The sequence below is a fragment of the Chiloscyllium plagiosum genome, chromosome 2, assembly GCF_004010195.1.
Source record: "Chiloscyllium plagiosum isolate BGI_BamShark_2017 chromosome 2, ASM401019v2, whole genome shotgun sequence".
Taxonomy (NCBI): domain Eukaryota; kingdom Metazoa; phylum Chordata; class Chondrichthyes; order Orectolobiformes; family Hemiscylliidae; genus Chiloscyllium; species Chiloscyllium plagiosum.
This window is the reverse complement of record NC_057711.1, coordinates 133,330,268-133,355,856: the sequence shown is the minus strand read 5'-3', so window position 1 is coordinate 133,355,856 and position 25,589 is coordinate 133,330,268. Positions and strand designations below refer to the sequence as shown.

The 25,589-nt window shown below is 42.1% G+C and overlaps 1 protein-coding gene across 7 annotated transcripts in view; it reads left to right on the top strand.

Annotated features, from left to right (window-relative positions):
- LOC122564092 (zinc finger protein GLIS3-like) overlaps positions 1 to 25,589 on the top strand; it is a 567,943-nt gene that overhangs the window by 141,944 nt on the left and 400,410 nt on the right. For all 7 annotated transcript variants that reach the window (XR_006315822.1, XM_043718654.1, XM_043718678.1 and 4 more), the window contains exons 3-4: positions 7,207 to 7,402; positions 23,046 to 24,081. Coding sequence is in view for 6 of the 7 variants with exons in the window: in XM_043718654.1 (XP_043574589.1) it covers positions 7,207 to 7,402; positions 23,046 to 24,081 (1,232 nt within the window). In the remaining variant the exon portion in view is untranslated. The remainder of the gene's footprint in view (positions 1 to 7,206; positions 7,403 to 23,045; positions 24,082 to 25,589) is intronic.

Here is a 25,589-nt window from a genome sequence, read left to right as displayed (position 1 = left end):
CCAATTGAATGAGGCTAGTGGAAAGGGTCTCTGTATTATGACTGGGAAGAAAGGCCATACAGTGAGTAATTAGAGAGGATTGTAAAGAGGGGTTGTTGGGCGGCTGTAAGGGAAGAGAGAGGGTTTATCTTAATAGAATCACTCTAACCACGGAATGGAACAATGGGACAAAATTATACAATAGCCTCAGATTAATGTGCCCCTTTAGTTGACCAAGAATTGTATACGAAAAGCCATCTTCAGGAAAGAACTAAATGGGCATTATGAGCTGGCAGTGGGAGTAACCTGCAACAGTATTAACAATTGGAGTCAGAGACTCTTACAGCAATTAACATTGTACTGAGCTGTTTTACATCAGAGGCTATTCATATTCAGTCTATTTGAAATGGAAAGCATAGTTATCAAATAACATAGTTCAAATTAAAGCGAGTAAACAATTTACTTAAAAGATAACAAGATAGAAAATAAAAAATATGATGTAGAACAAGAAAGAGATCTTATCTGAAATTTTATTTAAATTTACATCAAAAGTTATTGTTGGAATTATTTTTCTTGAGGTTTTCATTCGGTCTTTAAGGATACACATGGGCAATCTTTTATCCCTCTTAGGTGCCACATGTTAACTCTATATTGTTAAAGATAGCTGCCACTGTAGAAGTAGGAATGAATGCAGTGAGAAGAATTTGTATGTTATATATCATTCCTCTCTGTATCCAAGGTAGAATTCAACACACAATCAACAGATTTATTTCCCTTAGGCAGACAAATTGTTATTAATCACATTTGTTCCTTTTTAGACTTCCCAGTTTAAATTGTAGTCTTTTGATTTGATTACTTCTATATTCACTTTTAACATCCAACTTGAATATCTAAGAGTCTGACCTCCAGTAAAGCCTTAGTGTTGATTATGCAGTTACAAGTTCATAGAGTCAGAGAGTTATAGAGGTGCACAGAAACAGACCCTTTGGTTCAACTTGTCCATGCTAACCAGATATCCTGAATAAATCTAGTCCCATTTGCCATCATTTGGCCCATACCTCTCTAAACCATATGACAATAAGACAAAGGAACAGAAGTTAGGCCATTCAGCCCATCGAGTCTGCACCACCATTCAATTTTGGCGGATATGTTTCTCATCCTCATTCTCCCACCTTCTCCCTATAACTCTTGATCCCCTTGATACTTGAGAACCTATCTGTCTTGGTCTTGAATATATTCAATGACCTGGCTTCCACAGCTTTCTGAGGCAGTGAATTCCATAGATTTCCCAGTCTCTGGCTGAAGAAGTTTCTCCTTATCTCCGTTCTAAAAGGTCTTCCATTTTCTCCAAGGCTCTGCCTACAGGTCCTAGTCTCTTCTACCAATGGAAACACCTTCCCAACATCCACTCTGTCCAGGCCCCCACTCAGTATTCTGTAAAACTCTTCCTATTCATATACCCGTCCAGATGCATTTTAAATGTTGTAATTGTACTAGCCTCCAACACTTCCTCTGGCAATTCATTCCATATATTCTGTGTGGAAAAGTTGTCCCTTCGATCCCTTTTAAATCTTTCCTATCTCACCTTAAACCTATGACCTCTAATTTTAGATTCCCCTACCCTGGGGAAAAAGATTATCTACTATATCCATGCCCATCATGATTTTATAAACCTCTATAAGGTCATCCCTCAGCTTCCGACATTCCAGAGAAAATAAAGCCCCAGCCTATTCAGCCTCTCCCAATAGCTCAAACCCTCCATCCCTGGCAATGTTGCAACAATTTCATTGTCAGTAAGGAATTATGGATGTAGTTAACATGTACTGACTTGAAATTATCCGAAAGTTAGGTATGGAAAACTGGATACAGAATCTGAACTGTACCCTAACCAGTGAGCTCTTAAGGTCTAGCTTTTTTGCATTTATGTTTGGTGACATTATAAGAGATTAAAGTTTGCGTCAAATTGGGATTCAGTGTGGCACTGTGCACAGCAGAAATTGTTGATCAACCTCATTTGTTTATTCCTGATGAGCTGAAGACACCAGGTAGAGTCTCAGAGACATTATGGGGGCAGGGAGGAAAACAAGACTGACTCCAATCAGCTCACAGACTAAGGTAAGTTCAGGAGTAAGAAACAAATATAGTCATTTGAGTAAATATTTTTAAAATATGGCAGCCTTCAGCAATCCCTTCTAAGGACTGCTGGTAAGATCAATTGAAAATAGTAAGCATGCTGTTAATGATGATTTTAATAATTACAAAGATTATGTCGGTTATTAAAATAAACTAATGGAACAGTGTGGACTAAGTACTGAGACCTTTAGGTGCTGATGTGTTAACAAATAAATCGTGATGAGATCATTGATCATATGACTGATATCAGTCAGGGACCTTGTCTTTTTCATGACTATTGCTTTATCTATAGTTAGGAGAAAGTGACGACTGCAGATGCTGGAGATCAGAGCTGAAAATGTGTTGCTGGAAAAGCGCAGCAGGTCAGGCAGCATCTAAGGAGCAGGAGAATCAACATTTCGGGCATGAGAAGGGCTCATGCCCGAAACATCGATTCTCCTGCTCCTTGGATGCTGCCTGACCTGCTGCGCTTTTCCAGCAACACATTTTCAGCTTTATCTATAGTTACACAATATAATAATTTCACCTCATTCCTTCTGCCTTCCTATTGCCTTTTGTGTACTCTAAAGTGGCTATGGAGACAAAGTACTTCTTTAGTATTTTGATTCCTTTATCATCCATAAGTATATATTATTGATTTTCTGTAAGCTAACCTCTTCTTAATTTAATGTTTTATTTTTATTTATTTATCAGTTCCTTTTACGTTGCTTGTCAGTCCTTATGTATTCTCTCCCTTACCTATTCCATTGTTTAATATCTTATTTCCTGTTCTCTAAATTCAGCTTGTTTTCTTTTATGCACCTAAATTTTTCATATGCTTCTGTTTCAAGCTTCATTTTAATATTAATTTCTGTACTTATGCAAGGAATTCCATACTTTGATCATGATCTAGTTGTGTTAGGATAATATTGAAGATACTGGATTAGTGGTGCTGGAAGAGCACAGCAGTTCAGGCAGCATCCAAGGAGCAGCGAAATCGACGTTTCGGGCAAAAGCCCAGTGCTTTTGCCCGAAATGTTGATTTCGCTGCTCCATGGATGCTGCCTGAACTGCTGTGCTCTTCCAGCACCACTAATCCAGAATCTGGTTTCCAGCATCTGCAGTAATTGTTTTTACCTCCTAATATCGAAGATATTCTCAGGAAAAGACAGGGAGGATAAAGCTTAATTGTTTCCACTGGTTGGCGTTCTAGAATTAGGGGGCATAGTCTGAGAATGAGGGCCAGACCATCGAGAGATGTTAAGAACCACTTCTACACACAAAGGATGGGAGATGTTTGGAACCCTCTTCCACAAATGGCAGTTGATGCTGAATCAGTTGTTAATTTTTAATTCTATAATAGATAATTGTTTGATAAGCAAGGGTATATGGAGTTAGGCCACAGATCAGCCATAATCTCATTGAGAAGTGTAACAGGCTCAAGGGACTGAATGGTCAAGCCCTGTTCCTATGTTCCTACATTTTGTTGAGATGAAACTGTATATAAACTAATGTGTGTGCTTTATGTTTACACATATATATATTAAAAAAGATATATAGATATATTATTGTTTACAGCATGTTCAGATTCTTCAAATTCTAATTTAAACATATGTGTTAACCCATGTGTAGGAAGTTAACAATTAGCTTGAAAAAGCTTCCAGACCCATAATTTCAAGTAAAAGGAAGTTAAGCAGAGTTTCTATGGAATTTGCCAGAGGACTTACAGGGGAACTTTCCCAATTCTGTCTTTCATGTTTTATTCTGTGTTGGCAACTCATTCAAGAGAAAGTCTGTTCTTCTGACATTCTGGCACATGTAATCAAGTCACTCATCATGCAAGTTGTCTCTGAAGTCTTGGCAGACATAACTTGCTCAGGAAGTAGCTGATTGAGAAGTTCTTCCAATCGCTCTTTCAGAAGAACAAATAGGATTGACCATGCACTGAACAGGAGGGTTTGTTTTTTCAGAAATAAGAGAGGTCAGCTAGGTAATTCTTCCTCACAGGCTTCTTGTTTCAACTTATTCCAGACCCCCAACCAGTCGCTGTTCAAATGGTCACAGCAGAGGTCTCCAGACCATGCAGACGTGCAGTTATCACCAGCCACAGCAATTTTGGGAAACACAGTTGAAAACATTCTTTCTCTGTCCACAGTGACCTTTCAATTACTTCTTTTAAAGGAAGCTCTCTCAGTAGTTCCAAAAAAGTTGAATTCATTTTCCACAATTTTTCAAAATACAAGTTCTACCAAAAGCATTAAATATAAAACAACTTTGTTACAAAGTAGAGATGTTTATTCCTCCTTGGTTTCCCACCAACATTCACAATTGGATACAGCAGCACCGCTGTGATTTGCTCCATTGGTGGTGAGATTTCCTATGATGCCTCTGCCTGTTTAAGTTGATGTAAGAGATCCCATCGCACGACTTAAAAGAAGGCCATGGAAGATGTTCCTGGTGTCCTGGCTAATACCTATCCCTTAATCAACTTAACAAAAGAAAACAGATTGTCTGGTCATTATCACATTATTAATCACATTCATAATGAAAAGAATTGGAGGAATAACACAACTGAAGCATAAACAGCAGTACGATCTGATGGATGTCTTTGTAGTGATTGGAACCAGGTGGATCTCATTGATTGTGAGTTCCTTGATTGGAGTTGTTAACCTGGGCCAATCAGGAAACCTGGCTGTCACATATAAACAGGGGGTTACGCAGGGAGTGGAGTGCATTATTTCCCCCTCCAACTCTATTTTGATTTAATCCTGCCCTCCCCTTCACTGTTTGATCACACAGCATTGCCTTTTTTGTGAAGGGTAGTGTTTGTCACTGGCCACCCGGGTGTTTTCCTATCTTCCTGGTGGTGGAAATTGAATAAAGATTCGTACACCTTGTGTCTCTCACTGTCTCTCACCCGCACACACACCAGGGGTGCTGGGGGGAAAAAATAATAAGCACTATCGCAGTTAGCCAGTAGTGTGGGGGTTAAAACAAAAAAGAAAAAAAATAACCAGGAGTTGTTTTGTGAAGGGAAAAATTAATAAATGGGGTTACGCAGGGAGTGGAGTGCATTATTTCCCCCTCCAACTCTATTTTGATTTAGTCCCTGCCCTCCCCTTCACTGTTTGAGCACACAGCATTGCCTTTTTTGTGAAGTGCACTGCTTGTCACTGGCCACTCGGGTGTTTTCCTATCTTCCTGGTGGTGGAAAATGAATAAAGATTCGTACACCTTGTGTCTCTCACTGTGTCTCACACCTACACACACGCACCATGGGTGCTGGGGAAAAATAAACACTACCGCAGTTAGGCGGTAGTGTGGGGGTTAAATCTAAAAAAAGAGAGAAAAAAATAAACAGGGGGTTACGCAGGGAGTGGAGTGCATTATTTCCCCTTCCAACTCTATTTTGATTTAGTCCCTACCCTCCCCTTCACTGTTTGATCACACAGCACTGCCCTTTGATGTGAAGGGCAGTGTTTGTCACTGGTCATTCGGGTGTTTTCCTATCTTCCTGGTGGTGGAAATTGAATAAAGATTCGTACACCTTGTGTATCTCAGTGTGGCTCACATCTACACACACACAGCATGGGTGCTGGGGAAAAAATAAGCACTACCGCAGTTAGGCAATAGTGTTGTGGGGGTTTAATAAAAAGAGAAAAAAACAGGAGGGTCGGGGTTCTGTAAGAAAAAATAAAAACAAAACAGGGGGTTTAGAATCTCCTCAATTCGGGGACTGACTCTGAGCTGGCTGGTCAAAGCTAGTGTACTGTGCACAAGTAAAGAAAGGGTGACTTGGTGATGGGATACTAGCCTCTGTGCAGTCATTTCACTGCTGTCCTAGTTATTCAATATGCATGTAATTTTTATACTGACTTCAGCACTGTAGACTTGTCTGACATATGAAGCACGTCCACAAGTAAAACATCCAACATAGGATGCTGCAGATGGTTGGGAAAGAGAGGGGGATTAAAATCAGCACTGACCTGGAATTGAATCACTGTCTGAATGTGACTTTCTGGTGCAAAATGAATGGAATAGCTTGGAATGATCACAAAGCATTCAAATAATTTATGAAGCATAAAGAAGCAGAAACATTTTTGCATCAACAAGGTATTTTAAATACAAACAAAATTATAGTGAGGACTTAAATTCTAGGTATTTAATTGAAGCGTTTAAGAGTTATCCCAACATATTTGGGATAAATAGTTTTAATATATATTGAGACCAGTAACAGGAATAAAAGCAATTTGGAGCACTGTCTTCATGCAATTATTCAATCATACAGGCACCAAGAATTGCATTTAAATAAATAGATTGAACAAATAAGTTAGTTTTAAAAAACATTGAGGTAGTACTGTTCTGCTAATGAGATATTTACACACTATTTTACCAGGTTTGTAAACTCAAGACAATATGGTAGGATGAATGGTAGAACAATGATGTATAATTACTGAGTATTATAAGTATTATGATTCATTATATTTTACACAGCTAAAAAAAATGTGAACTTGCTTACAAGTTATTTTATAGTTTAAGGGGGAAAGAAGTCATATTAATATAGTTTGCAGGGTTGACGATATAATGTGCTGGAGTTTTGCAATGGTAATGGTGACCATGCTGAAACAGTTCTTTTGGAAACCACTGTCCCTCCAGACATTCTCTGAACCAATTCCATCAGTAATGTTATTACATGCCTCTGGAGTGAGTGGGACTTGAACTTGGGTCTCCTGGGATATTAAGGACACTGCCACTGCACCACATGAGCTCCCCAACATTACCCCTCTGTGACAATAATAGACTTTACTGGAGAAAATCTGCAGGTCTGGCAGTATCTGTGGAGAGAAAGTAGAGTTAGTGTAATGGCCCTTAGTCCTAAAGACCTGCTGAATTTCTCCAGCAATTTTTTTTTTGTTTCTGATTTCCAGCATCCATGGTTCTTGGTTTTATTTTAGTCTTTTCTCCTCTATTGTTTTGAGTCTGATTTGAAAACATGCTGTTATTTAACATATATTACAAAACTCGATATTTCTGTTCGTACGTTCATGTGGTTGCCAACTAGTTTATAACATTTTGAAATATCCAGACTAACATTTACTTTTATACATACTTCAGGTAGCTCCGAGTTTGGACCACAATGCAAAGCCATTGGGAAGAGCACCAGCAACAATCTAGTGGTGACGAGCAGTCCCATGACAGTCCAGAGAACGGGACTTCTATCAAACCAGACAATTATCCAGAGCAACCACCTCAATCGCACTCTATATCGGCAGATGCACCCAAATCTAAACATTCCTGCGTCAGATACAAGGTCTTGCAATGATTTTGTTGTTTTAATTAATTTGTTGATTCATTGATCTTGTGGTTCCCTATTGTAATGCCATTTTACAAACTCATCCATCTCTAATGTTACAAATAAGTGGCTTGAACTGAGAAAAGGAAAACCAACACAAAAAGATTTGAAATAGCTGAATTTTTTTGCACTCGGATCTGAGGGATGCACTAAAACAGGCTAGAACACCTGAATATCTGGTTTGTTGGGCATTTAATAAGGAGAAAGTGAGGACTGCAGATGCCGGAGAGTCAGAGTCGAAGAGTGTGGAGCTGGAAAAGCACAGCCGGTCAGGCAGCATCCGAGGAGCAGGAGAGTCAATGTTTCAAGCTTAAGCCCTTGAAAAGGAATATGGGGGAGTGGCCCAAGGGGATTGAGATATAAATGGGAGGGGAGTGGGTCAGGGGGAGACAGTAGCTGGGAATGTAATAGGTAGATGAAGGTGAGGGTGAAGGTGATAGGTCCGAGAGGAGGGTGGAGCGGATAAGTGGGAAGGGAGGTGGACAGATGGGACAGTTCAAGCGGGCGGTGCTGGGTTGGAGGGTTGGATCTGGGATAAGGTGGGGGGAGGGGAGATGAGGAAACTGGTGAAATCGACATTAATGACATGTGGTTGGAGGATCCCAAGGCGGAAGATGAGGCATTCTTCCCCCACCCTCCTCACCTCCATCTAAGGCCCCAAAGGATCCTTCCACATCCAACAGAGATTTTCCTGCACCTCCACACACGTCATCTACTATGTCCATTGCTCTCAATGTGGTCTACTCTGCATTGGCGAGACAGGACGCCAACTTGTTGAACATTTCATAGAACATCTCTGGGACACACGCACTAAACAACCCCACCACCCCTTGGCTGAACACTTCAACTCCTCCTCCCACTCCACCAAGGACATGCAAGTCTCGGGCCTTCTCCACCGCCAAATTCTAGCCCCCCGATGCCTAGAGGAAAATGCCTCATCTTCTGCCTGGGGACCCTCCAACCACACGGTATCAATGTCAATTTCACCAGTTTTCTCATCTCCCCTCCCCCCACCTTATCCCAGATCCCACTTTCCAACTTGGCACCGCCCCCTTGAACAGTCCTACCAGTCCATCTTCCTTCCCACCTACACACTCTACCCTTCTCTCCGACCTATCATCTTCACCCCCATCTTCATCTACCTATCACACTCTTAGCTACCTTCTCCCCAGCCTTACCCCACTCCCATTTATCTCTCAGACTCCTTGGGTCCCCCCACACCCTGATGAAGAGCTCATGCTCGAAACGTCGACTCTCCTGCTCCTTGGATGTTGCCTGACCGGCTGTGCTTTTCCAGCACCACACGTTTTGAAACGTTTAATATGGTCTAACCTTGGTCATCCTGAAACCATTTCTCTGTGCTCTGGTCTGAAGCATTTTTGGGAGGTTGTGTGTTTCGTCCTTTGTGCCAAAAAAACGCCAAGTATTTCATCGAATCCTACAGTGCAGATACAGGCCATTTGGCCCATCGAGTCTATGTCAACCCTCCAAAGGGTATTCCATTGAGACTTGCCCCACCCATCCCCAAACCCCACATTCTCCATGGCCTAACCTGCACATCTTTGGACTGTAGGAGGAAACCGAGACAGACATGGAGAGAATGAGCAAATGCTACACCTGAGGTTAAAATTGAACCTGGGTGCCTGGTGCTGTGACTCAGCAGTGCTAACTACTAACTGTCCCAAAAAGCCTATTTGCTTAGTTTCTCTCCCATTTCCTGAATCTTAGTTCCAAAATCTCTTGTCTCTGCCTGTAATGGGTTTGTCATTTATCTGTTCTAATCTTTTTTCCTGTTACATTGTTACAATCCCTCTTCCACCATTTATCCAAGCTGCTTCAAAGCTCTGTTGGAGCAGTGTCAGCATGGAAACCTCATCTTAAGGAGGCTTAGGGTCTGTTCCACTATGACCCTAGTGGAAAGGATGGGCAGCGTTGTGTTCCTTATTCTGACTCTGCAAAGGTGCCATGTCTGGAAGGATTAGACCTGGCCTCCAAGCAGCCATCCCTGCATGACCTAAGGTCCTTGGAAGGCAGCAAGTACCTGTGAGTTCACAAGTATCCTCACATCATGTTGGGTCTGATGATATAGAACATAGAATAGTACAGCACAATACAGGCCCTTCAGCCCACATTGTTGTGTCGAGCATTTGTCTTAATCTATGATCAACCTAACCTACACACCCCTCAGTTTACTGCTGTCTGTGTGCCTGTCCAGCAGTTGCTTAAATGCCCCTAGTGTCTCTGACTACTACCACCTCTGGCAGTGCATTCTACACACCCACCATTCTCTGCATAAGGAACCTAACTCTAACTCTGACATTTCCCCTAAGCCTTCCTCCAATCACCTTAAAACTATGCCCCCTCATGACAGTCATTTCTGCCCTGTGGAAAAGTTTCTGGCTATCTACTCTATCTATGCCTCTCATTACCACGTACACCTCTATCAAGTCACCTCTCTTCCTTCTTCTCTCCAGTGTAAAAAGCCTTAGCTCACTCAACCTCTCGTCATAAGACAAGCACTCCAATCCAGGCAGCATCCTGGTAAATCTCCTCTGCACCCCTTCTAAAGCATCTACATCTTTCTTATAATGAAGCGACCAAAACTGGACATAATAGTCTAAATGTGGTCTAACCAGGGTTTCGTAGAGCTGCAGCAAAACCTCATGGCTCTTAAACTCAATCCCCCTGTTAATGAAAGCCAACACATCATACGCCTTCTTAACAACCCTATCAACTTGGGTGACAACTTGGAAGGATCTATATACGTGGACCCCACGATCCCGCTGTTCCTCCACACTGCCAAGAATCTTGTCTTTAACCCTGTATTCATCACTCAAATTTGACCTTCCAAAATGATTCACTTTGCATTTCTCCAGGTTGAATCTCTATCTGCTACTTCTCAGCCCAGCTCTGCATCCTGTCAATGTCTTGTTGTAGCCTGCAACAGCCTTCGACACTATCTACAACACCACCGACCTTTGTGTCATTGGCAAACTTACTAACCCACCCTTCCACTTCTTCATCTAAGTCATTCATAAAAATTACAAAGAGCAGAGGCCCAAGAACAGATCTCTGTGGAACACCACTGGTCACTAACCTCCAGGCAGAATACTTTCCATCCACTACCACATGCTGTCTTCTTTCAGACAGCCAATTCTGTATTCAGACAGCCAAATTTCCCTGTATCCCATACCTCCTAACTTACTGAATGAGCTTACCATGGGGAACCTTATCAAAGGCCTCACTGAAATCCACAAACACCACGTCCACTGCTCGACCTTCATCAACCTGTCTCGTCACATCCTCAAAAAACTCAATGAGGTTGGTGAGGCATGACCTGCCCCTCACAAAGCCGTACTGACTATTTTTAATCAAACTATGTTTTTCCAAGTAGTCACATCTCTAGCATATGTCCAAAATCTGGAAGTGATGGTCACAGGTAAATTGAGCACTGATGGAGTGGGAGTGTTTCCTGTTAATGAACTCTGCAGGTTGGTGACAGGCTGTTGTCAAAACAACCTGCGAGCATTTTAGTGCACTACATCGAGGGAAGACCAAAGATACTGGACAATGCCATTGCCTGTTTGCTTGGTTCTCCTCCTCATGGGGGAAGGGTGTAAACAGGTGTAATCTGGCAAAAAAAATCATAGATATATTTATGGGCCAGGAATTGAGACATGTCTCACAGGTACCCAATTGCTTTTTGTAATTACATTAAAAATAATCCAAACACCTGTAATCTTGATGGCTATTGGGATAGGATTCCCACTCAGCCCTTCAGAGAGTAAGCCCTCCTCCAGCAGATATCACACTTTGTCAACGGTGGTCAAGGGAGATATTGAATCTGTATGTGGTTTTCTGAGAGTGATGGATAATGACAGAGAGAGAGAGAGAGACAGGATGGTACATGAGGTTTGGTCATTTTCTGCTGCCTCCTCGTGGGATCTTGCCTCTTGATGATGAGCACAGCAGCCAGTAGAGATGGTTGTTCTCGCTAAAGACGTTGTAATTGCTGTGCCATAGATCTTTGTAACACTTTCCTGCCCATTTCCAATATTCCTTATTTAAATGTGTCTCAGTGCATATTACCAAATCTAGAATAGCCGATTCTCTGGCTCTAGGGCTTGCTACTAAACTGTTGTGAAAACAATCCATGAGCACGCATTCTCAGGTTCCTTTGCCAATCTGATTAATTCAATCAATGTGTACATTAAAATCAATTATGGTTATTGTTATAGTGTTGTCAGAAGTACTTGTTTAAACTGTCCTACAGTGAAATCATTATGAGAGTGCTTCTAATATACTGCCACAGCTTTTAATATACTGCCACAAGTCTTCATATTTTCATTATTTATTATTTCTACCAAAACTGATTCTACATCTTGATCTTTCTATGTAAGAGCATATCTCTGTTATTGTACTAACATCAACATTAATTAATAGACCTTCCTGTCTTTCTGAAATGTCACATATCCTACAATGTTATCCTGGTTACCTTGCAACCATATCTCCGTGTTAGCGTTCAAATCAGACCTATTTATATCTGCGTGAGCTGCCATTCATCCATTTTGTTACAGATGGTGTGCACACTTGGGTACAGAGCTTTAAGTTGTGTCTTTTTACTATTGCTGCAAACTCTGCCCTTACATGCTGATAAAATCCTAAATTTGTATGACCTGAGGCTTGCTGCTGCACTTAGAATATCAATTCTTTTATTGCTAGCTTGTTTCCTTGCCTTGTCCTCACTAATTTAGCCCATCGTCCCACTCTTGATCCTCTGCTCTATTATGTAACTGAAATCCTTCTCTCCTGTACTAGTTGTACAACATTGCAGTACTGCTGTCCCAGGACAGCTCAAGTGAAGACCATTTAACGGCACAGTTCCCTCTTTCTTTCCTTAGTAATGATGCTATTGTCCTATAAATCAAATCCTATTTCTCCCACACCAATCTTTGAACTAAGCATTTAATTCCTTAATCTCATTTATATGATGCTAATTTGCTCACGCTTCAGTCAGCAATTAAGAGATTACTACCTTTTGAAGTTCTTTTTTTAAAATTTTGCACCTTTCTTTTCACACAGTTTCTGCAGAATCTCTTTCCTACCAACCTGTATCATTTTAACCAATGTGGATCATGCCAGCTTGATCCTCCTTTTCCGTTGCAAATTCTTCTGCAGTTCCCTGTGAATGTTCTGAATGCTGGGAACAAACAGGCAATACAACCATCTAAGCTCTTGTTCTTTGCTGAAGAAAACTGTGCCTATCCCCCCTTTGTGCTGTCCTTTACTATCACAACATTCCTATTTGCTTCTCTGGTTGAATGATTTCCTGTAGCATAGAGTCATAGAATCCCTGCAGTTTGGAAGCAGGCCATTCAGACCATCTGCTCCTTTGCACCCCCCCTGCCCCGCCCCCACAACACCCAGAATATCAAGAGTCAGTGCTCAGTCATTTTAATTCAATGGTTTCATTCCACATCTGTGCCAATGTGAGCAAATCCTGGCTCCACTGTTAGAAAAGGTATAACATAAGCTGACCTTGTAAAGTTCCTCGAGTGGGCATCGTCACAAATTTCTTATTTATAGCAGTTGCCAAGGTTAACATATTGGGGCTCTCTGAAGCATGAGCCTAGCCTGGACACAGCAAAGTGTCTCAGTCCGAATGAGATTAAGCTCCTTGACCTAGATGTGGGCTATCTTTTTTAAAAATGGCATTTTGAAACCACAGCAATAAAATAATGCTCTTCAAATGTGCTCATTGTTCTTTCCAACTGAAACTCTATTGTAGTTTATAAAAGTTCAGTGTTTGATCATAAAGTGACCCTCAGGAAAGAACTTCCAAGTCTAGCTGATTTTTTCTTTGGTTATTCATTGACAGAATGAAAGCGAGTAGTTATCTCAGGTAAACGGGGCAGGGGGTGGTGGGAGGGGGAGGGAGAATCAAACTTTATGTGCCTTGAAATCACATGATGACAGAGAAACAATGCAAGGATATTGTTTTATGTTGTCTCTCTGACACTTTCACCACTAATTAGATTTTTTTTACTGACCTAAGTAATCTATGAAGGAATTTCAAAAATTTCCAAGGTAAGGTGATTTGGTACTCTATAAACATTCCCAAGGCCAACCTCTGAACATAATATTCTGCGTCATTTGTAAACATTACTTTATTCTTTAGCTGCGTCAGGTATGCACTTGGAATGTCTGTGGTTTTAATATGCTATCCATGCTTTTACCCAACTAAACCCCTGCAGAATCTTTGTGCATATGAGTGCAAGCGAATATACTTGTGATGTGAAATATTCAAAAGTGCCTTGTTCTCTATTACATCTTAATTTCACAGTTAGAAGACTTAGTGCAAAACATTGATTTGGTTTTTGAAATTCTGTCATTATCTTATTCACTTTTGTCACACAGTGTTGTGCTGGGATTGTATAAACTACTACTAACATTTATTTCCTGTAATGGAACATGCTCTTGACACCTTTAAAATTCGCTTTTGATTTGATTATCAGCCTTTAAAAAAATGTAAGGATTGACTTGATGCAACATGAGTATGTCTTAGAAATTCAGGTAAGGAGGTCAGTGATCTTGACAGAGATTTCCTTTCATTGACATTGCTTGATCTGCTGATGTCTGAATCCCTGTAATGATTGTGGGTTGGGAAATCATGGATGGAAGATGATAGCTTGTACACCCAGGGTTCGGCTCTTCATACCATTTTTCAAAATGTACATGATGATGTGTTGTTGTCACTGCCAATCCACTGAAAAAAACTTTTGAAGTTTGTCAGAAAGCAAAATGAGGTAGAATAATGTGAGGACCATGACTTTCTTTTCTTGTTATCTGCGTTTTCTCTGCCAAGGCTTCATTACATTATAATGTTACACAGGTAATGTTAAGCTAATATACTGGATCATCATCAAATTCAGAGATGAATGCATTTATCCAGAAACAGCTTTCACAGCTCTCAAGACAAATATAGATAGAACACATTTAAAACATGTTCAAACACAGTTAAAGAATTAAAAGATCTTTCGATGTTTTGATTCTGAAATGCAGCAAATACAGCTTCTAAAACCAAATTTTCTCCAGTAACAAAGCACAAGAGAAACTAACTTTTAGGAATATAAAAATTGACTTTATTTAGACTCACAGAGATGTACAGCACAGAAACAGATCCTTCAGTCCAACTAGTCCATGTCGACCAGATATCCTAAATTAATCTAGCCCCATTTGCCAGCAGTTGGTCAATAGCCCTCTAAACCCTTCCTATTCAGATACTCATGTTGCAAATATGTCACCATTCCTTCAGTGTCTTTGGGTTATATTCTGAAACTCCCTCCAATGCTCCCAAAATCATTGTTGAGTTGCCTGTAAGACCATAAATATGTAGTAGCAGAAATAGGCTATTCAGCACATTACAACTACTCCACCATTCGATGAGATTATAATTGATTTGATAATCCGGAACTCCACTTTACTGCCTTCTCTGTATAACCCTTCATTTTGTTACTGATTAAAAATCTGTCTATCTCATCCGTGAATATACTTAACAAGTCAGCTTAAATTTCACCAAGTGGACTGCAGCGGTTCAAGAAGGCAGCGAGTCACCATCTTCTCAAGGGCAACTAGGGACGAGTTATAAATGCTGGCCCAGACAGTGACGCCCATATCCCAGTAAGGAAAAAGAAGATATAAAATGTCACAATGCTAGAAGACGTGTGGGAGCGTTGCCACACACCATCATGGCTTGGAACTTTATCTCTGTCCCTGGGCTGTCACTACATCAAAATCATGGAATTCACTCCTAACAGCACTGTTGGTGTATCTCCATCAGTTCAAGAAGGCAGCCCACTACTTGGCTTAACCAACAATATCCACGTCTCATGAATCAAGAAAATGAAACCATTGGGTCATCCTGTGCCCTGAACATTACAATCTCCAGCGACTAACTCTGCACAGCTGTCAACTTCAGAACACACACAGACAAGAAAAAAGTGATTTCATTACAAATGCTGCCTTTTTGTTTCTGCTGGCTTTGATTTTTTTTTCAAAAGACTTCATCTTCCTCCTATTGCTTTTCCCCGATCTAAATTTCCTCTCAGGTTCCTGGACCCCAGTTAGTTTAAATTCTGACCAGCAGCACTAGCAGATCTCTCTGTGAGGATATTGCTGCAGGCCCCATAAAAGTGTCACCCATAGTTCTTGTACAGTTTCCACATGACCTGGAACAAGTCTCATTTCCCCAGCAATCAAAAGCCTTCCCTCCGACACCATCTCTCCAGCCGCATGTTCATTTGCTCTCTCCTCCTATTTCTGCACTGTAGTGCCTGTAGCACTAGGAGTAGGATCAGTGCCATTAAATAGAATCATAGAATCGTTACAGTGTGGAAGCAGGCCACTAAGTCCATACTGACCCTGCACCCCCAAAACAGCAACCCACCCAGACTCACCTCATCCCTCTAAACCTGCATTTCCCATGACTAACCCACCCAGCCTGCACATTCCTGGACACTACAAGCAATTTAGCATGGCCAGTCCACTTAACCTGTAAATCTTTGGATCACCTGGAGAAAACCCAGGAACCCTGAGATTACAGCTTGCATTTTTAATCTGATCTTTAGCTCAGACCTCGTCTACTTTTCCACTCATCTTGTTGGAACTAATGTGGATCATGATTTCTGGCCCTCCCTCATAAGAATGGTCAGTGAGATCCTTGGCCCTGACACCAGGGAGAAAATATATCACCCTACAGCTGCAGCTGCAATTAGCCTGTTCCCTTACCTATTGAATCCCTTACCATTACTGTTCCTTCATTTTCCTTCTTCCCATTCTGTGCAGACCAGCCAAACATGCTACCACTGACTGTCTCAGGCTGCATTCGTGTGAGCAACCATCACCTTCTCCTGTATTCAAAATGGAAAGATCAATTTCTGGCTAACAGGGGACTGCTGATCCCTTCCTGGTCCTCAGAGACTGCCTGGTAGTCACCCATTCCCTTCCTTGCTGAGCCCTGTTAACCTGTTGTTTGGCCATTTCCCTGAATGTGCTATCCATGTAGCTGGCAGCCCCATAGATGCACCAATTACTCCAGCCACTGCTTGAGTTATGGATATTTTCCTAATCAACCCACTCCGAGATATTATTGCACTGCATTGGAGCAGATGGGACTTGAACTTAGGTCTCCTGGCTCAGAGGTCAGAACACTACCACATTGCCACAAAAGCCCTACTGCTTGCCATCCAGATCCCCGAGCTGATGTTGTTGATTGTTTCTGAATGTCTGGTTGTCTGGGTCATCCCATACAGTTGAGCAGCCCTCCAAAAATAGATTCAATCATAAACTGTAAAAGGAACATTTGATGTTTGCCAAAGTGACAATGATGCAAAGAATTTATCTTATTATTTTTCCTTTCTGTATCTCATTTTATTTTTCTTACTTTCAGTCCATTTTTCTCCCTCTTTCTTTTTATTTCTCGTCTTACACCTGAATTGACCCTAATTCACCATTTTTTTCCCCTCTGTTTTGTTCTCAATTCTAAAACCCATTGGCTGTAGAGATGTGCATTTTGACCTGATGCTATTATGTCATTATGGGTTTTCATTTCCATCAATTCAAGGGGAGAAATAACTTGTAATGAAGGATGCAGCGAAACAACTAACAGTGCACTATGCAAGATGTACCCCTCAAGTGAATGAGGTTGAATTGCTGAAGATACACCAGAATGTTACTGAATATATCCCTGTGGACAGAAACATTGGCTGATTCCAGCCTCGGATGACCATCTGTGTGGAGTTTGTATGTTCTCCCCGTAACTACATGGGTTTCCTCCGGGTGATCCAGTTTCCTCTCTCAGTCACAAAAATGTGCAGGTCAGGTGGATTGGCCATGCTAAATTGTCCCATGGTATATCCATGGATGTGCAGCTAGGTTAGCTGTGGTGAATAGAGGGGTTACGGGGTAAAAGTGGATGTTCTTCAGAGGGTTGGTGCAGACTTGATTGGTTGGATGACCTCATTCCGCACTGTAGGGATTCTATGATTCTATTGAGATGCCAGCGCCAGGGAGAAGATCATACAACATCTCTTCAGAAACTAGTCAGACCAGCATCTGGTCCACAGATCTCCTTATCGAATGAGATATTCCATGGATTGAAGGCAGCTTGGCAGTAAACTCTCTGATGTCAACTTTGGGAAATTGTGGCAATTTAAATAAATAACCTCACTGGAAATACAAGGCTCTTAAAACCATTCATGCCAGGGGCAATCGGAGCTGAAAAATGTGTTGCTGGAAAAGCACAGCAGGTCAGGCAGCATCCAAGGAGCAGGAGAATCGACGTTTCGGGCATAAGCCCTTCTTCAGGAACTAAATGACAAATGTTCCTTTTAATGGTCAATGGCATCTATGTTGGAAGCTTATGACTTTTTTAATGATATCCTACCTATCAGACTGTCCAAAATCTTATTCCCTGCCAGCTTTCGCTACTGTGCGATACACCTGGGCTGCAGTGCTTGGCTCTGTCAGGACCATATTTTAGCACTACGTGTGCCACTTGTTTTCCAAAATTACTCACACAGCACATGCATTCCTATCAGATTTGGGCCAAGCCAGACTCTATTTGAATAGATCATTGCACTGGCACTAGGGAAGCTTGTAGAGTAGCCAGATAGTAGCCAAACTGACAACTGTAGTGTCAATACTATCAACCATTACATTCCAGTTAAGATTAGATGATTAGATTCCCTACAGTGTCAAAACAAGCCCTTCGACTCAACCAGTCCACAATGACCCTCCAAAGAACAACCCACCCAGACCCATTTCCCTCTGACTAATGCACCTAACGCTATGGGCAATTTAGCATGGCCAATTCACCTGACCTGAACATCTTTGGACTGTGGGAGGAAACCAGAGCACCTAGAGGAAACCCACACAGATACAGGGAGAACACACAATCTCCACACAGACAGTCACCCGAGGCTGGAATCGAACCTGGGATCCTGGTGCTGTGAGGCAGCAGTGCTAACCACTGAGCCACTATGTCGCCCCTCACTTAATCTCGCATAACTGAATATGCATTCAGCAACAGGACAAACCCCTGACCAGTGCTATTTGACAGTGTTGATTAAGGGATTTAGGACCTGAAGAAAACATGCAATGGGGATGCTCATCACTGAAAATAAATAGCACAGTGTGGGTAGAGCTAATTAGAGAGGCATAGCAAGAGTGAAATATGTGCAGGGTAGCATGTGGAGGGGACTGATTGGCATTAGGCATCAGAGTTTATGGAATAGTCTCAGTCATGTACCAATAAGCCTGATATATCTCTGATTACGATGCATTGTAGAATCGATCTCAACATATAAAATGAACTGTGTCAGAAAGAAGCCCAAGCCAAAAGACACTTCTTGACATTGCCTTCCCCTTGACCAGTTTGTCTTAAATCCAATCTTTTGGATGTGTGCATAAAACTACATGATAAAAGAAAGGGGACCCTAACCAGTCATGATTTAATTTCTACCAGCTGTTCTTGCGTTATGGATATGATAGTCTATAGTACTGCCATTAAAAGTTGTTGAAATCCGTAGGGAGTGGTATTGTACCTGGTGATGGCCATGATCCCAACTCTAAGCATACTGCTCAGATCACTTGCTCCCAGTCATTATATCATTAGACTCCTGTCCCTCTTAGCTCACAGCATGAGAGAGAGAGAGAGAGAATGAGAGAATGAGTAGAAGCAATTTAGAGAAGGACAGGTTGTTGGAAGCGGGAGAAGGAAACAAGGAAGTCAATTTGACTCAGCATCTTAAGGGAGCAGTTCTCAAAGCCATTAAGGAATTGTACAAGAGACAGTTCCCTTTTATGGTGGTAGTACTCACTGAAAGCTGCCAGCTGTTAGACATGCAGTCACATGGAGCTCTCACTTCTCATGTGCTCTTCCCAGAGTGGTGTCAGGGATTTGTCCAACATCAGACAGTTTGCCATCCTCTGAGATGTAATGGTGGTGGACAATCTCAATAATAGGAGTACAATGCCTTCTGTTTATCCAGAGAGAGTTAAAAATCACACAACACCAGGTTATAGTCCAACAGATTTATTTGGAAGTAATAGCTTTCAGACTGCTACCCCTTCATCAGGTAGTGAGTGATTTTGAACTTTCTCCACTCCTGTCCAACACCAGTACCCCCACATTATATCCAGAGAGTCACAGGGAAGTGTGCTCATGTCTTCACCAGAATACTTTAACCTAAACTGTAGGTTTGCCCATAATATGGGGTGCCGTAGACTGGACACTTATGCTTCTGGTGTCACATTGAGATGCAATGATGAAATGTAATAGTACAATGTCTACTCCCGAAATGTGCAGCAAGTGTTAGTGCAGGCATATCATATAGCTCAGTGCTCAGTATCCTAATAGTGAAATAACTGCACAGGGGATTTATCTATCCTTATGTTTTACAAAATTTTCAGCACATCCTCCTTCCTAACATATCAATCTGTTTCATGCTGTTCTCAGAAATGTCAAGGTCCCTCTCAGTCGTGAATACTGAAGCAAAGTATTCATTAAGGACCTCCGCTATTTCCTCCAATCCCAGGCACAAGTTCCCTCCACTATCCCTGATCGGCCCAACCCTCACTCTGGCCATCCTCTTGTTCCTCACAAAAGTGTAGAACGCCTGAGGGTGGTCATTAATCCTACCCACTAAAGCTATTTCATGCCCCCTTCTAGCTCTCCTAAGTCCATTCTTCAGTTCCTTCCTGGCTACCTTGTAACCCTCAAAAGTCCAGTCTGATCCTTACCTCCTCAACCTTAAGTAAGCTTTATTCTTCATCTTGACTAAATGTTCCACATCCCTTGTCACCAGGGAACTCATATTCTATGAGGTCCATTTGGCTGACCTTGTTACAACCATTACATCTCTCCCTGCCTCCCGCCCCCAAGCGGACGACATAGGCCAGTGCTTCCCCTTGGAGAGTCTTTTGGGGTGTTTTAGCACTGGGACAGGTTCCTCTAACTCAGCGTCTGAAATGGGGCCGCTTGTAACACATCAGAGTTCACCTCTTGCGCCTGGCGAGCCTCTCTTCTTCCAGTTGAGGCAGCTGCTTCCATTATGCCCATCTCTAATTCGTAGAACTTGGCAATGCTTGATGGAGAGGATGAACGCATAGGTTCTGGTAGGAAGTCACCCTTTATTACTCATGAACTGTCCTGGATTTTAATTCTGCCCCATTCAGAGTCAGCTACCAAAGTATCCGTATCTCTGAAACTCGCTTTTTTAATCTGTTAGCCAGGGCTCCCTGATTAACAGTCCCAATAAGGGAACTCGTATGCTTTGAGGTCCAGCTGGCTGACCCCATTACAATCACCACAGATAGCCACAATCCTTTACTTTCCTACCATTAGTGACCAGAGGGTAGACTTTGGTTAACAAGGGCTGAGCACTAACCACCTGGATCATGACTCCAGTGCAATGTCCACAGTTACCCGGGCAGCTCATTAATAATGAGAGTCATGCTGACACATGGGGCAGAATTTGACAGTCCCCCCGTGGCCTGGTTTATGTAGGAGCTGGTGTCTTTCCTATCTCTCACATGCCAACCCATACCCAATCGTGATTATTTAGGTGAAGCCCTGGGCAGCCTGCCCACGCTTGTGTCAGTTGATGGCCTCCAGTGAATAATTGACGGGCATCTTGTGAAATGTTTTGAGGGGCAGGAGGAGATCAGTAATAGTTGGGAAATCTGGCAGGTAAACCAGCCTGGGCCTCAGCTGGGACATGTATGGGGTAACTCCTTCATGAGCCTCCTGTTCCTGCCCCCAGTGCAAGCCCCAACCACCCAAAACCACTGGATACCACTCCACCCCTCACTTGTACCAGCCAGGGAATGTCTGCCAGAGAATGAACTAGCAGCAGAGCAGCCTGCAGGAATGGACACAAGCCTAACGGTAACTTCATCAGTCATAGAGTGGGAAATCTTTCTTTAAAGCTCTGCATGTGGCCTGTCACTGAGCAGAACATTGAGCTGCTGAAGCAATATTCCCATTCCGTGGACCTTTCTGGTGGAAACTAGGGATTCTCACCAAAGCATGTGTCCCTGTAACCAGCCAGTGTTGCTCATGGTTACTGCAATATCAGTCTGCTCCATAGAGGCGAGGTCAAGTATCCTTACCCTGCCCCACTGACTTATTGCTGCTGAACATCATTATGTATTGCATTGTCCTGCCCAGAGAAACTCCTCACTCCTACAGGCAGAGGATATTGCTCCCCTGTCCACATCTACACCAAGCCTTGCAGTGTTACTTTGATAAAGCTTCAAGCCTGCACTCTCACTTGAAGTCTCATGGATCATGCTGACTGCTAGAATAATTTCAAGCATCTGTTCGAAATAAGATGTCCCTCTTCTTCCGCAGGTGCAGGCTGTTTTACAGTGGAGCAGACTCATTTAAATTCATGCTTTCTTTTCATGCCTGCTCTGATATACAAGCATCATGCAGTGCATGTAGCTGTACACTGCAATTATTGTCAGAAATGGACAACATGAGGTTTTCCTGATGCCTGCATCAGAAAAAAGGGGCATTGGTTTAAAGGGCATTGCAATCCTTCGCCTGTTTTCAGCTGTTATATATTGCACTCTGCCTGTTCTAAAACTTCTATCACAATTCTTTTTAAATTCCATTGTACAGCTCCATTATAAGGTAATTATATGAACATTTACATTGCCAAAATCTCTCATCTGTCTGAATAAACATTGCAGTTTTATCAATTGTGCCTGCTCCCCATTCACATTCAAATGATGGCACATAGGACTCAAACAAATAGAAAACTTGCTGGAAAAGCTCTCCAGGTCTGGCAACATCTGTGGAGAGATATCAGTGTTAATGTTTCAGACCCAGTGGCCCTTGCTCAGAACTGATGGTAGCTTGGAAAAAGTTGCTTTTATGCAAAAGGTAGGGTGGGGGAGGGGGTAAGATTAAATGATTGGTGCAGGTAGAGCCAAGGATACAGAAGGACAGTTGGACAGACAAAGGAGTGGATCATGATCCGCCCAGGAGAATGAATAACTACTTATGGGGGCTATTCATGGCTAACAATGGGTTGTGTGTAATAACAGACTATGTGGTAACAAGGCTGTGTGTGGGGGGGTTGGGTTAAGGACACAGAGACGGAACCTCAAGATCGAAAATTGTTGAACTTGATATTGAGTCCTGAAGGATATAGAGTACCCAAGCGGAAAATGAGGCGCTGTTATTTCAGTTTGTGCTGAGCTTCACTGGAGCACTGCAGCAAGCCTGAGACAGAGATATTTCCCAGGGAACAGGGTGGAGTGTTGAAATGGTACATAATACAATCTTTAAGCTCTGTGCAGTTACTTCAAGTGAACTGTGCTGAGCTTTGTTTGTAAAACATAAACATCCATTCCCTAACAATTAAGATGCTTCCTACAGAAAGAAAATTGTGAAATGAAATTAAGTTATCATTTTCTACAGAAACAGATATTTCGGATGTTAGCTGATGTTTTGTCACCGTGAGGTAAAAGGAACATTGTGACATTTTTGAATTTCTTTTCATCATCTTTTTGTTTTATGCTTACTTTACAGATCCATTGCCTCTGGAGGATCGTTAGGCTCAACTGCACTAAGTCTTATAGAAAGCCAATCAACATTGAATGTGAAGCAGGAGTGGCCTCATGGTTACTCAATCCTTCCATCACTCCCATCAAACCAAGGTTCTCAGAATGGCAGCGAACTTGGGGACATGCTGAGCATACCACCTGGAACTGCCATGTCAAATAACAGCACCTCCAACTCTTTGCCATCCTACCTGTTTGGGAATGAGAACAGTTCTCGCAATTCTGCCCGCTCTAACTCTGCTCGATCGAGAAAAAGAGGTCTTTCCACCTCCCCATTTTCAGACGGAGTTGGAATAGACCTAATTATCCGTACATCCCCCACATCATTGGTTGCCTACATCAATGGCTCCAGAGGATCACCGGCTGATGTTTCCCCTCAGTCTGAAGTGTGTGGGCACTTCCTTGGAGTGAGAGGTAGCTGCATCCCTCAGGCCTACAATACATCATGTAAAGAGCGTAATCTCTTTACACTCACCGACATTGAAGCTAGTAATGGTGTGTACCAGAGGATGCAACAACTGGAGCAGTCTTCCCTGCACCCCATGGTGATGAACAACATGGTTGTTCAACAGGGTATCTCGGTGATTGGTAATCAGCAGTATGACACATTTAAAAATGATCAAGTGGATGAATTCTCGTCAGGCATGGAAATTCCTACACTGCCCCAGGGTCCTCCACCACCTTACCATGCCCACCAGCACCTCATGCCCCATTCCCAGCCACATGGGCAGTCCTCCCCACAAGGGACACAGCTGGATGAGGATGGTGAGCCTTCGAGAGTGAACGGAAAGCACTGCTGTCGCTGGATAGACTGCAACGCAATGTACGATGAACAGGACGAGCTTGTGCGGCATATTGAAAAAGCGCATATAGACCAACGTAAAGGAGAGGACTTTACTTGCTTCTGGGCTGGTTGTCCACGCCGATACAAGCCATTTAATGCTCGCTACAAGCTATTGATCCATATGAGAGTGCATTCAGGAGAAAAGCCAAACAAGTGTACGGTAGGTGACAAAGTAAAGTTCTGTGTACTGTTGTTTATTTGCTGACAAATCAACACATTTACTGACTCAAGGCAGTCTGAGCTATCTGGCCATGTTTATGTTTTCCAGTTTTGGTTGCTATCTTGATTACTATAAAGCAAACCATTCAAAAGTATGAGAACTTAACCTTTGTTCATCAAATATGTTGGAGTGTAACAGTTTTGGTATTTTTTTCTTGTAACGAAAGGAACAACACTGATGCAGATAGAAGTATAACACAACTCCAATGCGAATAGCACAGCTCCCATGTTTTTATTCAGGAGGGATTAACATTCCAACTGATTTCTTTTGTGAAGCAGGGGTTACGAATGCAAAGCCAAGCCTGAACATTCAGTTTTATTATCACTTGTACTGTTTCGTAAAATCGTGCAGTAGCCTAGTTACTAACAACAATGAACATTATTTATACAATAGGGAAATAAAATGGCAAGATTGCACAAGATGATTGTTTTTGAAGTTAAAGGATAAGCAGGAGAGGAGGAAGTCCACGAATGGTGTAAACTGCCAAGCAGTTAGGGAATATAGATTTTAAAACTGTCACATTATTGAGTCCCATTTTAACCTTTTCATGATAGGAGGACTGAATGTAAGGTAGACATTTCACTTCAGGAATGGAAAAATGTCAGAAGAGGGAGTTATCACGAGAATGTTGATAAGTGAATCAAAGCAACAAATACAGAAGAGGACAATAAAACAAAGACAGTGAATGCTGATGATCTAATAAAAATAGAAATTGCTGGAGAAACTCGGCAAGTCTGGCAGAGAAAGCAGAGCTAATATTTGGAGTCCAGAATTTGAGTTCTGAAGAAGGGTCACTGGACTCAAAATGTTAACTCTATTTCTCTCTCCACAGATGTTGCCAGATCTGATGAGTTTCTCCAGCAATTTCTGTTTTTGTTTCAGACACAAAAGACAATTTAGTGCGATATGTTTTCTGCTGTTGTCTTCATGTTCCAAGTTGATTCAAGCCTTTTAATAATAAATACAATAACCAGTATATTGACTGGCCATTTAATTTTACCATTAATGATCAAACAGTTGGTATTATGTCATTGATCAGGATATGTTGGAAAATATAGTGCCACTGTTTAAGAAGGGCGGTAAAGACAAGCCAGGGAACTATAGGCCGGTGAGCCTGACCTCAGTGGTGGGCAGGTTGTTGGAGGAAATCCTGAGGGACTGGATGTACATGTAGTTGGAAATGCAAGGATTGATTAGGGATAGTCAACATGGCTTTGTGCGTGGGAAATCATGTCTCACAAACTTGATTGAGCTTTTTGAAGAAGTAACAAGGAAGATTGATGAGGGCAGAGCAGTAGATGTGATCTATATGGACTACAGTAAGGTATTCGACAAGGTTCCCCATGGGAGACTGATTAGCAAGGTTAGATCTCATGGAATACAGGGAGAATTAGCCATTTGGATACAGAACTGGCTCAAAGGTAGAAGACAGAGGGTGGTGGTGGAGG